General features: G+C 32.4%; 2 protein-coding genes across 4 annotated transcripts; both read left to right on the forward strand.

Annotated features, from left to right (window-relative positions):
* Positions 1–3713: 3713 nt before the first annotated feature.
* Positions 3714–6519, forward strand: LOC18048555 (probable E3 ubiquitin-protein ligase RHB1A). 3 transcript variants are annotated; one of them, XM_006439452.2, is made up of 5 exons: positions 3714–3951; positions 4734–4861; positions 4977–5409; positions 5564–5673; positions 5781–6519. In XM_006439452.2, the coding sequence occupies exons 2-5, from the start codon at positions 4796–4798 to the stop codon at positions 5811–5813; spliced, it is 642 nt and encodes a 213-aa protein (XP_006439515.1). In that variant the 5' UTR covers positions 3714–3951; positions 4734–4795; the 3' UTR covers positions 5814–6519. The 3 variants fall into 3 exon arrangements, with proteins under 3 accessions (XP_006439515.1, XP_006439516.1, XP_024044993.1); XM_006439453.2 differs by having other exon boundaries at positions 4980–5409; XM_024189225.1 differs by having other exon boundaries at positions 4738–4861.
* Positions 6520–10404: 3885 nt separating this feature from the next.
* On the forward strand, positions 10405–13682 carry LOC18048556 (AT-rich interactive domain-containing protein 2). The gene is made up of 2 exons (XM_006439454.2): positions 10405–11421; positions 12479–13682. The coding sequence occupies exons 1-2, from the start codon at positions 10435–10437 to the stop codon at positions 13367–13369; spliced, it is 1878 nt and encodes a 625-aa protein (XP_006439517.1). The 5' UTR covers positions 10405–10434; the 3' UTR covers positions 13370–13682.
* The last annotated feature ends 1227 nt before the right edge of the window (positions 13683–14909 follow it).

Raw genomic sequence — 14909 nt, forward strand, 5'->3', positions numbered from 1 at the left:
ATTGAATTCATGCGTGAAAATGAACAATGAAAAAAATCATAAATAAACCCAACGCAAACCTACCAGCACATTACCCGGCTTCATCGAATAAAGGGACAAATGTGAATTTATTATTTATGCCAAACTTAGCTTTCGAGTCCTATAAAAATAACAGTGCATATAGCTTTACTTAGTTCACTTTCCTCCCAGTATGTATAATGATTAATGACAATTACGATCTTTTTCTTTCTTTTTATGTTGATAAATTATTAGTGGATGAGATTATTTGTGCACTAAAAATTATTTTAAACACTCATATTTTTATAAAAAAATATTTAGTAAAAAATATAAATTATTATTAAAGATAATTTATTATCAACAAATATAATATTATTAGTATGTACACCCCCATAGCATTCAAGTCTCTTAACTTTATAACCTATGCTTTTTACTTCCCAACACTTTAAGCCATGTTTACAAAGCGGCAATAATTGAAGCAAAAAATAGGAGAGGTTAGCGATAAAATTCATGAACATCATGGAGATGGCTACTTTTGTTACTGCATATTCTTTAAAAAAAAATTCTGAGAAAATGTTACAGTAAAAGCAATAAAATTACTTACTTTTTTTTTTATGGTTTAAACTTAATGTGTAAAAATTTTAACTTCAATATGACGGAAAGTTTTTACTTCATAATTTACTCATGTTTCCAATGCTGCAATATAGAAAGTGCAATTATTTACAATTATCGACCACTGACCCCAATAGCATTCAAAGTAAATTTTATTTTTTAAAATTAACAGAAAAGTCTGCAAAACAATAATGTTCAGAGTAATTTCAGACCTGTTCGATATCATTTTCAAGACCATGTTTTCATTTTCATTTGGGGAGAAGTCCAAGTGTAGCACATGTTCGGTGGACCTAAATCAAAAAACAAATTATAAAACAAATAAAACAGATTCAATATTATAGTAATAAAACAAAAACTAAGAAAATGTTATATACGTTTTAGGTGAATTACAAAACAAACTTTAAAATATATTATGAAACAAACTTTAATATCATCTTAATTATAGTTGAAGAAAAATGACGATGTAAAACTTTTTTCAGTAATGCTAATTGTAAGTTAATTATGGTCCGTTTGTCTATGTAATTCTATGATTTAATAATTTAAAAATTGTTTAATTTTAAATTGTTTGTTTAGTTAATGGAGATTAAATAAAAAATTACAGTATTTTTTTAAATATTAAATATTTAGTATAAGTTATTTATTAAAATAATACTACCAAACACATATTGATTGTTTTTATCCTTCTCGATTATGTCTACTGAACATATATTATTATTTTTAGTTTTAAAATACATAATACCGAAAATGATATTAGACGCATACTTAAATCAAAATATTGTAATTGCAAACATCATTTTCATTTTCATTTTCATTTTAAAAAAATAATTCAGAAACAACCCCAAACAAAACCTTAAAAATTATTTAATTTTAAATTAGTTGATTAAGAAACAATACAAAACAGGCCCTTAAAAATTATTTAATTTTAAATTATTTGTTTAGTGAATTATTGTTTGATTGTTTAGTGAATTATTCGTTTAGTTAATGGAGATTAATTAAAAAATTACAGTATTTTTTAAATATTATATATTTAGTAAAAGTTGTTTCTTAAAATAATACTATTAAACACATATTGATTGTTTTTATTCCTCTCAATTATGTCTATCGAACATATATTATTATTTTAAATTTTAAAATACAAACTATAGAAAATGATACCAAATGCATACTTACTATAAAACATCATTTTTATTTTTATTTTTTAAAAAATAATAATTCAGAAATAATACTGATCATGCACTCATAGAGTGGAAACAGTACCACTCATTGTTAGTCTATTGACGCTTTCGTTGCTTTTCTGTTTGATCATGTACAGTTGTAATGATATTGATTTATTATTTAGAGATATGTAATGACATAATGCAATGCCGTTTGATTCAATGGCTCTATTTTCCGTTGAAAGTGTCTAGTTTTCTAATGCTCCCTCAATCATCGTCAATTAAGGGACAAGAATCAAAAAATTGGAGAGAGATCAACGACTTAAAAATAATAAATAAATAACCTTAAAATTTTTAAACTGAGAGTGTGGTGGGAGCGTAGGTATCGCCTTGAACCAATCGTGAACTTTGAACCTGGGCTCGGCTAATTTGGTAGTATCTAGTCCAATATTCTGTGTGAGCCCAATTCGGGTCCTAGGTTTTGCCCCTTTATCCATAAATCGGTATCTCTCCATCGCTTGCGGTTTGTCTTGTATTAGCCTGAAAACAGAACTCTTATACAACTTCTAGAATACCAAATGACAAAACTATCCGGCATGGATGGATGATGATGATACATTGCGGGATAATTTAAGAAAGAGTAATGATACAACTACAAACTCTTATATAAATTTATTTTTTACAAACTGATGTGACATTAATTCATTAGTTAAATGAAAATATAAAATAATAAAAATAAATTATATAGACTAAGAGATATTTAATTCAACCAATAAATTAACGCCACATCAGTTTGTACAAAATAAATTTATATAAGAGTTTGTGGTTATGTCATTGCTCTTTAAAAATCTTAAATATAACGACACCCCACTTTCTTCTGCTTTTCATACTTGCTGCTTAGTATTATTAGCAAGCTCAAGTAACCTAGAGCCGCGTAATTCTCAACACAAAAATCGATCAAGCTCAATCGTACACTTCATTACTCAACACCAAACTAGCAAGTTCAAGTAATAAATACAATTCCTAATAGCTCTAGCAAGATCAATCGATTAGTACACTTCAATTAAATTTTCAAACCACGTAGCAGCACATGCCTCTGCTAACAATCCAAGTTCATTTGACAAACTAAAATTTAAGCATACAAATCAAAATAAAAATAAAAAAGGGAAAAAAAAAAGAATCACCAAATCCCCAACTCAGTAGACCCTAGCCACCATCTAAGTGATCTAAACCAATTCCAATCACCGTTTGAAGCACTGATTGCCAGAACCAAAGTGAAAATTTTGATGATGAAGTTCGATTTGGTGAAAGAGAATTTTAGCAACAACCCATTGAAAATTCTAATTAATATTTGATTTTTTTTAAAAATTTTATATGAGCTTTTACGAGTTTATATTCCAATATTAATGTTATACGTATATTAAAATTAATAACAAAAGAAGTATGTGAAAATATAAATAAACTTGTCATATAAATATAAATCCCTAAAACCTCAAGCAAGGTACCTAAAAATTACCCTTTATTGAGCGGTTACAAAATTAGTGGGAAATAAGATGATACTTAAAAAAGCTGTTACAACTTACAATTAAAAAAAAAAAAGTTAAAATAAGAGTCAAGCTTATGTATCAAGTATTGCAGGAAAATCCTAAAATGTTACTTTTTTTTTTTTTTTTTTTTTTTAATTCCAATCAAGAATGTGATTATCCCACGCCAGCCGACCCAGCGAACGATCTTCTTGGCATTCCGGGTCATAGTGAAATTTCTAACAATTCCGAGCCACATGGCCTACAAATCCCGCGAGTATAGCATTTCAATACCTTGTAGAGGGTGGCGGCGAAATAAAAAATAATAATAAAATTCTATAATCAATAAAGAGAGAGAGTGAGGGAGAATCATCAGTTGACCTTTTCCGCCTAGTGAAAGTTGTTATTGTATGCAGGGGGTCCGCTTATGACTGTTCATACGCGAAACACATAGCACGCGCATATACATACACTCACAAACAAAGAGGGAAGCCTTTTTAGCTTTTACGCTTTCGCTTCTCGAAAGATTGAATGGCATTAAAAACCAAAATTCATATAAAAATAAAATAATATTAACAAAATACTAACAAATTCTATTTTCGGCTTATCGAATTTCAATCAATAAAAATCCGCTGTTTCTGATCACCGAGTTGTTTGATAAACAGGTAACAATCGAAACTCCGTTTTGTTACTGTATTTTTGTATCGAATTCGAACTCCTTCGTTGAACTAGAATGATCACTTGCTTTTTGGCTTTTTTAGGTTTTTTTTTTTCCTTGAAACTCTGGAATTCCAAGTATTTTTAATTGTAGCTTCACTGTTTTTTTTTTTTTATTTAGATGTTATTTGTTTAGCTGTTTGTTTTCTATGAAATTAGTCTTTAATTGAGTTTTTTTTTTAATGGTTAGAGTTTATCCACTGTAAATTTATTTTTTCCTGGTCTAGATTCCAATTTTTCATATATTTTAGCTTTTGGTTTATTTAAGAATTATAGTTAATTTCTTTCTGTTCTTCATTTAAACCATTTGATTAAGGATAAGTGATTTTTTTTTTTTAAAAAAAGTAATTAATTAGTGGAGTTGGTGAGAAAAGTGTGCTTTGACAGATGCTCACAAGTGTATGATAGAGAGATCGAATTGCGATAGTAGATAGCTGAATGAGAAAATACTTTTTGATCGTATTATCGTTTGGTCTCTGACTCTCTTTTAGCTTTAGGATTTGATCTGTTACTTGGCTTCGTGTTTCCCCTTGGAATGCTTGACAAGTTTTCCATCTTATCCTCGTTGTTTTTTTATTAGTTTCCTTAATTGGCTGCTGTGGTGCTTGCACTTTTAGCCTTTTAGGTTTGTGTTTCACAATTCACCTATTATGCAGGGGAGTATTTGGCTGCATAAGGCAATTAAGTTTATTGTTTGCGCTAACCTGTGTGGCATTTTCTTGCAATGAAGACAGAATATGATGTGTCAGTTGCTTGTAAATTTTGGTGCAAATCAAAGATAAGTGAAAGGAAATGGGAGGTTGCTGTTGTTGTTCTTCAAAAGGCGTGGAGAGAAATAGTACTCCAGCATACTATTATGTCAGTGTAGTCTTTTCCTTGCCATTAGACATCTTTCTAATCCAGGCTTTAGTAGAATGTTTTTTCTTGTGTTCATTTTGACATTCATTTTATTCTTGGAGCTTCAATATTTCAGCAGTATCCTAGAGCGTCGGAGGAGCGTCTGCCTTTGTCATCGCACCATGGTGCCGGCTCTGCACTCTCCAGAGGACTCCTGGTTGATACAAACCTAGAAACATCAGTTCCTGATGCTTATAGACCACCTCCTGCACCAACGCCATTTGATGCGAATGTAAGGCATCCTCAAACTCCACCAGTGGTTCAAGAAATTTGCAGCAATAAGAGTGATCCTTCAGTGCAAACAGCTCCTGTTCCTGTGCAAGATACGCTTGGTGGCAATTCTCAAGAAACTTCATCTAAGTGTGATGACCTAAAGGAACCAGAATCTAAAACAGTAGCCAATGTTGAACTTGAATCAACTAAGGAGCTAGAAGTTGAGCTTTCAAAGTCTGTTCATCGTGTTGTTGCAGTGATAGAGGAGGAGGATGTTTGCCCAACATGTCTGGAAGGTAGTACTGTTTCTGAAACTCTAAAACTGTTGTCTCATTGTTAAAGAATACTTGACCATTTTATCTGTGTTCTTGTGGGTGCTGTGACTCACAGTTTATTGTGTTTCTGGTGTAGAAAAAGTTTAAACAGACATATTTTCTGTTCTCTCTGCAGAGTATGATGCAGAGAATCCGAGAATTATCACAAAATGTGAGCATCATTTTCATCTTGCGTGCATTTTTGAATGGATGGAAAGAAGTGACACCTGTCCAGTTTGCAATCAGGTTCGATTGAAAATTTTTGCATCTCTTGTGATTGTATAAGCCGCTAAGTGTAGATTGTCCACTGACATGAATGTTAATTATATTTTTTATATTTACTTATAATGCAGGAAATGATATTTGACCTTCCTGTGGATTATTAGCTGTCCAGTGATTTCTGCAGAGTTCAGCTTCTTAATTATTTGACGTTGGGTTTTGGAGTTCAAGTTTATAAATGCTTGGAAGTTGTTCCTCTTTGTTTGCCCTCTTTTGGTTCACAGTTCATCGTCTGCTGCAGGCCCAGCTGCCATTTGATTTAATCTCTCTTTAGATTTTATCAAGTCACAATCCATTTCAAATACATAGTGTCTTTCTGCTCTTGATTCTGAATTTGGGAATTTTTGTACAGGAAAGAGTCGCAGCCTATTTCAAACGCATAGGGAAAGTTCCAAATTCATAGTGTGACACCATTTCGGAGTTCTATTTTTCATTGCCAATAATAATACATACATCCTGAGGGCATAGGTCAACATTTTAGTATTGATGTAACATTTCAAGTTTGCAAAGAGGAAATGATTTATACAAGTTACTTAATCTGTCTAGAAAGCCTGGTTAGCTTCTCAAACAAAGTAATTGGTAGACTTTTTTGTTTGCTCTTTAAAGTACTGCTTTCTTGAGTCTGTCAGTGATTGCATTTTTTTAAAAAAAACACCCACCCCCCCTCCCCCTTGGAATTGTCCTGTGGATGGCATGCCGTTTAAGGTTCCATTTTAACACTTCTGGCATTGGGCTGTCATCGAGGATTTCAAGATTTGGTAACGCTTGGAAGGATAAAATGAAATAGAATTCTGTATTTCACTTGTTCATGTATATGCTTGTTCAATTTTTTCATTTAAAGTTTGATAGAGTTTGTTGACTTAAAACAGACTTTGAAAATTTGTTTTCTTTCCTTATAGCAAGTTTTACGACTGATTGCAGCTGTTCTTTAATCAACTGCTGCGATTGCATTTCTGGTATTATGGTGCATGTGGTGGCTCGTTCAATGCTATAACCAGTGGGTTGTCCTAAATAAATTCTTTGCGCTGAAAGCAATGCAAGGATAGGTAACACAATTATTTACTAAATATGGTATATCAATTATTATGGTATTAATATGTCATTTGTTACAGTATCTATGTGTCTATTTGATTGTGTCAAGCTAATTGTCACATACTGTTTTTACTTGATTATCAATTGTAGATAAAAAGTCTCAAAAATTAGCTATGGTACTAACCCTTTAATTTAACTATCAAGAGGTCGACGCATGGGTGGCAAAGCGCTTTTCCTTGTTTTGTCTTGAAGACTTCGATTTAATCTCCAATAATCCTGATTCTATTATAATTTTTTTTCAAAAGGGAAATATGGAGAGGAATTCATAATTCAAAATTTCTTCGACCATATGAACTTGGTGTTTGTATAACAATCTTATGAACCATAGCAAATGAAATTGAATGGCCTAACTTGATCAAGTATTATTCGAATTGAGCTCGATGAAGAAATCTGACAGTTTCAGATTGAGCCATTGAGGGCCCGTTTGGCTTTCGGCTCGGATTCCGGTGGGGCTACAGCCCGGCTACTGGGTGTGGCGTTCGCCGGACTTTGTTTTTAAAAAAAAGAGTGGTGCTATTGGCACGCCACTACTTTCCTTAAAAAACTCATTATCTTGCCACACTTCAAAATAAATTGATGAATGCAGCGTGATTTGAAACCCTGGTTTATTTCCGAAATTAACCCCCTTCGTCATCTTCAACAAATGAACAACCCCTCTCCCCCCCCCCCCCCGCGACGGCAACTGCAACAATTTTTATTTTTTTTAACTAGCAAATACTTCAAATTGAAATTGAAATGAAACCCACTAGAGTGTCATCAAGTCAATATGATAATAAAAATAAATACCCTTTAAAAGCCAAAAAAAAAATCTAAACATTTAAGTAATTAAAACTCCATAACAACATCTACTCTTCAGCTGATTCACCTCTTTATTTGTTATGCTTCCCACATTTTTTTGATCTTGTGATAGATATAAGAAAATATACTTTTTTTGTTGATTTTTTATACTAGCTAACTAGATCGAATTATATAATTTTTTTTTTTAAATGTGTAGAGTAGGAGATTGGATTGAAAACCAGTAGTTGGGGATAAAATTTAAGATTAGAAAAGAAAAGGTGAATCGATTTATTGTAGATTAAATCAATAAGATTAGTTTTGAGAAATGAATGGATACAAATAAATAAGTTCTAAATATAAATATGAAGGATGAGAATTTAAAACCTAAACAAAAGAAAAAAGGGTATAGTGATTAGGGTAATTTTGGAATTAAAATGTGATTTTTGAGAAGTTATGTATATATAAAAATAGGGTGAGGCTATTTGAACCCATATTTATACTCTTTACACCTATTTTATAATAAAATTTATATCACAAAAATATCCTCATATATAATTACGAAACCATCCTCTTTTAATTTCTTATCTCTCTTGCATCCGCCTTTGTGTATATTTTCTCATTAAATTGATTTTGGTTAAGGTAGAAAAATTTTATTCCATGAAATTATATAATTTATTAATAGCTAATTCAATTATAGATGCTATCGAAATTAAAAATAATCTCTTGGTTACCATAAGAAAATTGATTTTTTCCATAAAGCAATTATGAACTACCGTTCCTTTTCGGTCCAAAATATTTGCAGGTGAACCAATATTTTTCAAGGCACCATTTTCATATTTTAAAAACGTTTGCAATTGATCAACTCATTAACTTTCCTGTTGGGGTGAAAAAAAAAATGTATCAAAATAGTTACCATTATAACTTCTATCCATTCTTGTATTAGGGAAGATATTTGCTATATTTATCATTTTTTAGGTTAGATTGGGGAGATAATTTTTTGATATACTTATCAATGCTCCCTCTCCCTGTGCAGTCTCCCACATTTTGTTTCTTGTGCAGTCTCCCACCAATTGTTGGTTGCTGCAATTTCAGATTTCGTTTATACTCGTGTGGAAGCATTTTTTTGGAAGCAAATGCATAAGAGAAGAAGATGAATGAAGAAGGGTTAGTTTTGGAACATGAGAGGGTTTGTTGAGTAAAAATGGAAGTTTTCAATTGTAGTGATGTGTGTATAAAGAAGAAGAGTTTAAAGAGTAAAAAATTGGGTTCAAATAGCCTCACCCATAAAAATATTTAAGTGGTGCACTCAGAAAAAGGGGTTTTTTTCAGGAACTTAGAGGGGTGCCAATAGCTCCACTCTAAAAAAAATTGTTTATTATACACATAAAGTTTTTGGACCATCAGTATTTACTCATCCTTAAAAATTTTATTATTGTTCGGTTTTATTTTAAGTAGAGTTTTTGAAAATCAAATAAGTTATTTTACTTTTATTTAAATTTTTTTATATAATTAAATTGTCTAAAAATACTTATTATCTATTTTACATTGTTAATTCATTTATTTTATAATATAATTTTGAAAACTTGTCTCTTAAAAAATTTTATAATCTTCAATGAAAGTTTTCATTCACAACTAAACAAATATTTTTAAATAAAAATTCTACTTCTAAAAGTTCTATTAATAAAATTTCTAATTCTTTACTTAAAAGTCATGATATTTTACTCCTATTCATATATATTTTTTAAAATTTTTTAACTAAGCAACAGAACTGAACTGGTAATTGATGGTGCTGTGTGGTATTTGATTATTGAAAATAGTTACAAAATTTGATAGAATTATAAAAATGGTGAAAGGATTGGTGTTATCAAATTATAATTGGGTGATTTTAATGTTAATCTCTTTCACGGTAAAAGAATTGGCATTATCAAAAACTGATAAATGTGTGTTTTCATATGGAGAAATTTATCTTTTGTATTCCACAATTTAGACTCATTTAATTTTTAATATGATAAATATAATTGAATTATAAATTTCTAACCTCTGCGTGCCTTATAAATAGCTAGTAAAACTTCCCTTAAAAGAAGATTTGCCAGAGCATCATGTGAATTTTTTTTGAAAAATTGATATATTACAATTAAAATTTTATTAATATTTACAACCAAAAAACAATCAAAATTCTTCTTTATGACTCTAATATGGTACAATCCGAATAACGACCCTACTTAATATTAGAAGAAAATCTATTTTAACCAAGACGTTAACCAAATAAACTATTATATATAGCTTATGACTGCCAGTCCCACAAAAAGGAAAATTCTTAATTAGGGTTTGGTTTGGTTTTTCCAAAGAAGATTTTTTTTTTATATTGTTGGATTATTATCTAAATTAAAATCAGTTTCCTAAAACAAATATTACCCCGCTATATCTACAAAATCTAAATCCTCAATTGCAAAATTTGCTGAGACAAAAAGTCCTGTCCATTTCTTCATTCAACGCAAATTATCATTTTGAGTTCGCAAAAGACCGAAATTCTTAATGTAAATCTTGGAGCCGTCACCTTGTCAGTCTCCTCTCCAACTCCCAAGTTAAGTACATCCAACACTCAGAAGCATTGAGAGGTAAATGTCTTGCATATACGAAATTGCATGAGAGCCCCTCATCCCTCCCTCCCTCCCTCCCTCCCTCCCTCCCTCTCTCTCTCTCTCTCTCTCTCTCTCTCTCTATCCGTCTATCTATCTATCTACACACACACACACACACACACATGTAGCTTTGTAGCTCTTTCTAGTGTATCATTTTTTTTTAAATCAATCTGTAAGAAACAAAATATGAAAAATTAAAAAAAAAAGACTTAAGTTAATGGCAGGATGGTCGATTTTAACAAATGGGTCTGCTTTAGATTGTGGCAAGACAATTGGTAGCGTTCAAAGTAATGATGGTTGTTGCCCGGAAGCTGATAATCATATGAAAGATGATGATAGTGTGGAAGATTCTGGAGGGTATGAGGATGAATTAAAATGCCTGTTTGATAAGGTTCTTGAGACTGTTTTGAAAGAGGGTAGTGATAGGAAGGGTTCCATTAGGCCTATTCCGGCAATGCTTGGTGATGGGAGGTCACTGGATTTGTTTAAGCTTTTTTGTGCTGTGAGAGAGAGAGGTGGGTTTTGTATGGTATCAAAAAATGGTTTATGGGGTTTTGTGCTGGAGGACTTGGGGTTGGATTTTGGGGTTTCAGCCTCAGTTAAGTTGGTATATGCTAGGTATTTAGGTGAGTTAGAAAAATGGTTGATGGGAACTTCTGGGTTGAGTTTGGGGAATGGTGGTTGTGGTTTTGGAGGGAATTCGGGTTTGTTACCATTGGAGATAGAGACACGGTTTAGAGGTTTACTAATGAACTGGTCAAAAAAGAAGATCAAAGATGATCGACTTGCTCTATTGGAGTATAAGAAAAATGGCAACCATGTTGATATGGAGATTGAAAAGACTGAACTGGATTTGCTGGACACCAAAAATAGGCATGAAAGATGTAAATGCTTGGGAAAAAAGTGTAGTGATAATAACAGAAAAAATTATGATAATGACGACAAATTATGTAATGATGACCCAAGCATAACTCAAAAGGAATACTGCTACCGTAAGAGGAAGCGAGAATCTTTATCAGGAATGTTGAACTGGGTTATCCAGATAGCAAAGTATCCAGATGATCCTTTGATAGGTGTAATTCCAGAGCCATCTAAGTGGAAGAATAATGAAGATAAGGAGCTTTGGTTGCAGGCAATCAGGGCACGTGATGCATTACTACAAAGAAAGTGCGTTAATTCAAACATTCATCAGTCTCTCTTTCAGGTACAATTGATACCTTTACGTGTTTCTTTGTCACCAACCTTTTGGTCTTTGTAATAGGTGGTTCTGTTATTTCTCCATTACTGACTGTGTGTTTAATTTAATTAGTGAATATGATTAGATCTGTTTTCTGAGGCAGCCTGATGGCTGTTTAAATTTGAAGCCTTTGCCACCTTGTGGCTTGCACCCAGCACTCTGTCGAACGACATGAAGGTCTTTGTATTTTATTCATTTCAGTTTCTTAGTGTTGATTCTCAACCTGCTTCCAGCATACATATATTCAGTCACAAGATGGTTTAAAAGTGGGAGGATAATCAGTAGGCTATTTATGAGTGGTATAAAAGTTTATAACAGACATATCTTCTGGAGGTGAGGCTCGATACATTGTGATTGTTTCCTCACATTATTGATGCCATGATTATTGACATCAGTGAGGTGTCATTATTTCAGTTTAAATGCTCCGAAATTAACATGCCATATAAGATTTGATAATTTAGCCCAATGCGCCAGTTAAATAGGTAGATTTACCTATTGCATACTTTGGTCTCATCATTTTCATGGTGAATTGGAAATCCCTTCTAGTTTAATGAAATGTCAGAATCTCCCCTAACTCTAGCTAATCTGGTTTAGATAGCTCATTGAAAAATTCATCAACCTAATACAAGTAATTGCGCAGCCGGTAGTTGAACCTTCATTCTCCTATATAGAATGGGTTCCTTGCCTTTTGTTAATTGACAGGGTGTTAGCTTTTGACTTGGATTGTGTATCTGTAAATGAAGTTGCTATACGATATGGGAGGATACTCAAATAGACAATTTATCCAGGGAACTTAAAGGGTTCCTGAAACTTTCTTATTCTTGAGGCAATTATACATGTCTAGTCATTTTTGAAATGTATGTTGGAGGGGAATTTTTTGTTGGCCACTTGAACAGACATTAATGCTAATGGAAATTCCTATGAAGCCTAAAACTTTTTATGAATAAATTCTCAATATCTACTTATTCACATATGTAACTAATTAATTGCAGATATCCTAAATAGATCATGGTTTAACTTGCAGAATGGTCAAAAGATGCATCCGTCTATGTATGAGGATGTTACAAATCAACGTCACTGGTCTACAGAGAGGTTAAGAAGCAGTGAAAGGCTTCCTACTATAATGAAATCTCGTGTATGCTCCTGTTGCAGTTCATGTTCAGCCACTGACAATAAATTAACGAGTCCTCACAATGCAGAGTTGGAGACTGGGCCTAAGGGGAAAACACCCATGACTGTCACTTCATCAGCCATGAATATAGCAGTCCGCTCTTCTGGGGATGAGCCCCAAGAAAAGCACGTTTCTGTGGGTCCTCTCTTTCAAGCTAGTGTCCCTGAATGGACTGGTGTGGTTCTTGAGAGTGACTCTAAGTGGCTAGGCACAAGAATATGCCCCTTGGTAGATGGAGAACACAATTCAGTAGTTGAAATGAATCCTTGTGGGAGGGGAAGGCAAGATTCATGTGGCTGTCGGCTGCCAGGTTCTGTTGAATGTATTAGGTTTCACATTGCTGAGAATAGGATGAAATTGAAGCTTGAGCTGGGTCCAGTTTTCTTTCACTGGAGATTTGATCGGATGGGGGAGGAAGTGTCACTTGGGTGGACAGTTGAAGAGGAAAAAAGATTTAGAGATATGGTAATATTTAACCGTTTTCTGAGTGCAGGCTTCTGGGGTAGTGCTTGTAAAAGCTTTCTAGGGAAGAAGAGGGAAGATTTTGTAAGCTATTACTTCAATGTATTCCTTGTCAGCCGCAGAAGTTATCAGAACCATGTTACTCCAAGAGACATCAACAGCGATGATGATGAATCAGAGTTTGGATCTGTAAGTGATAGTTTTGGCAATGCAGCAGTAACGGTTCATGGCTTCGATAAATTGACATGTGCTCAAAATAATCAGTGCACTGATTTGGAATAGACAGTAATGCAGGTCAAGATTGCGTTGCTTTGATTGGCAACCCGGACCAATTGGGTACAAAATTTAAGTTGTTTTAACTAGTTTCCTTTCTCCAGATATATCGATAAAGCATCAAAAAATGGCACCGAAGATTTGATGAATGTTGTACCCTTGGCGGTGGAAGCCATGTTTCTAGGCTGAGCCAGGGATTAAATTTTGCAAAATGTAATTAAAACTTATTTTCTGTGGCCATGGAGTTTTTTCAAGCTGTAAAATGTTACAATTATTCTAGGAAGCTCTATGCTATTGATGAAAATAGGATGGTCTCATTGTAGATACGGGTACTCTTTTACTTGTTCTCAAAGAGTAGTTGTAATTTTCTTTTCCTTTTCCTTTTTTTTTTCCTTCTTCTAAGATGTGCTTTATATAGTACTTGCCATTTTGTGAAATCTTCAATTATAGTTCCTCTCTCTTCAAAATTCTTTGCTGTTTTGACCCACGGTTTTGGAAAATCGGTATGCAAATTGCAAATGATGTCGACATTCTTGAATATTTCGTCAAAATGGTATTAAATGGTATTTTCATGTGGGTGTCGTGAATGAGATGAGGGTACATTCTCAGTTCTCATGATATGCATTTGTCAATTTATATTTAAGTTCTTTAAAACGGGAAAGCAAACTCAATATTACTTTCTAAGCAAGGATCCTCTAAGTTACATGCATGTACCTTACAACCCTCTCACATGAATAGTGAGTGGACTCATATCATTCACTATTCATGTGAGAGGGGTGTAAGATACATGCATGTAACTTAGTATTAGCCTCTAAGCAATCCAATCAAAGTAACTTGTCTCTTTCACAAGAAATTGAAACTATTTTCTTTCCTTCCCCTGTATAATTTCAAGGTGTCTCAAATTTTTTATTATAGATTAAAGGTAAGAATAAGATTGCATTGCGTGCCGGACGGGATGAGTTGAGAAAGCATGATAAGGCATCTTTAACGAGAAGAAAAATAAAATAAAATAAAATAGAAATTAACGTGGGAAACAGGTTCGGTGGCGGCAAGATAGCCAAACAAGAGATAAAGAATGTGAGATGAATATTGTACTTGCGTACAAAGAAGCTATGTATTACGGAATCTTGATGCTTCCAGTAACGATAATTCTTGCCCAACTATATTTATAAATTTATTTTACTTTTAAAAAAATAACTATAAAGAATTAATAAAATTTTTGTATAACTAATGAATGAAATATTTTTATTAACTTTTTTTTTTAGGTTCCTCTGACTATCTTTAGTCACAAACTTTAATATAAGTTTTATTTACTATTTTATTATGATGATATAAGACGACTAAATTACCTAATAAATATGAATTATTGTATTTGATAATTTAGGTATTTTATTTTGTGACTTGTATTTTAATATTTTAAAATGAAATCTAATTATTTTCACTACTTTATGAGTAAATGACATAAATTTGACTATCCAATAATTTACATGAGTATTGTAGCATAAAGACACTATGTCAATTTAATTAAAGTTTAATAATTATACTGATA

This window comes from Citrus clementina, unplaced genomic scaffold (genome assembly GCF_000493195.1).
Source record: "Citrus clementina cultivar Clemenules unplaced genomic scaffold, Citrus_clementina_v1.0 scaffold_3, whole genome shotgun sequence".
In the NCBI taxonomy this organism is placed as follows: Eukaryota; Viridiplantae; Streptophyta; class Magnoliopsida; order Sapindales; family Rutaceae; genus Citrus; species Citrus x clementina.

Coding starts and splice junctions, on each gene's coding strand:
- LOC18048555 (XM_006439452.2), top strand. CDS start 4,796: ATGGGAGGTTGCTGTTGTTGTTCTTCAAAAGGCGTGGAGAGAAATAGT. Junction 4,862..4,976: donor GTACTCCAGCATACTATTAT/GTCAGTGTAGTC, acceptor TCAATATTTCAG/CAGTATCCTAGAGCGTCGGA. Junction 5,410..5,563: donor TTGCCCAACATGTCTGGAAG/GTAGTACTGTTT, acceptor TTCTCTCTGCAG/AGTATGATGCAGAGAATCCG.
- LOC18048556 (XM_006439454.2), top strand. CDS start 10,435: ATGGCAGGATGGTCGATTTTAACAAATGGGTCTGCTTTAGATTGTGGC. Junction 11,422..12,478: donor TTCATCAGTCTCTCTTTCAG/GTACAATTGATA, acceptor TTTAACTTGCAG/AATGGTCAAAAGATGCATCC.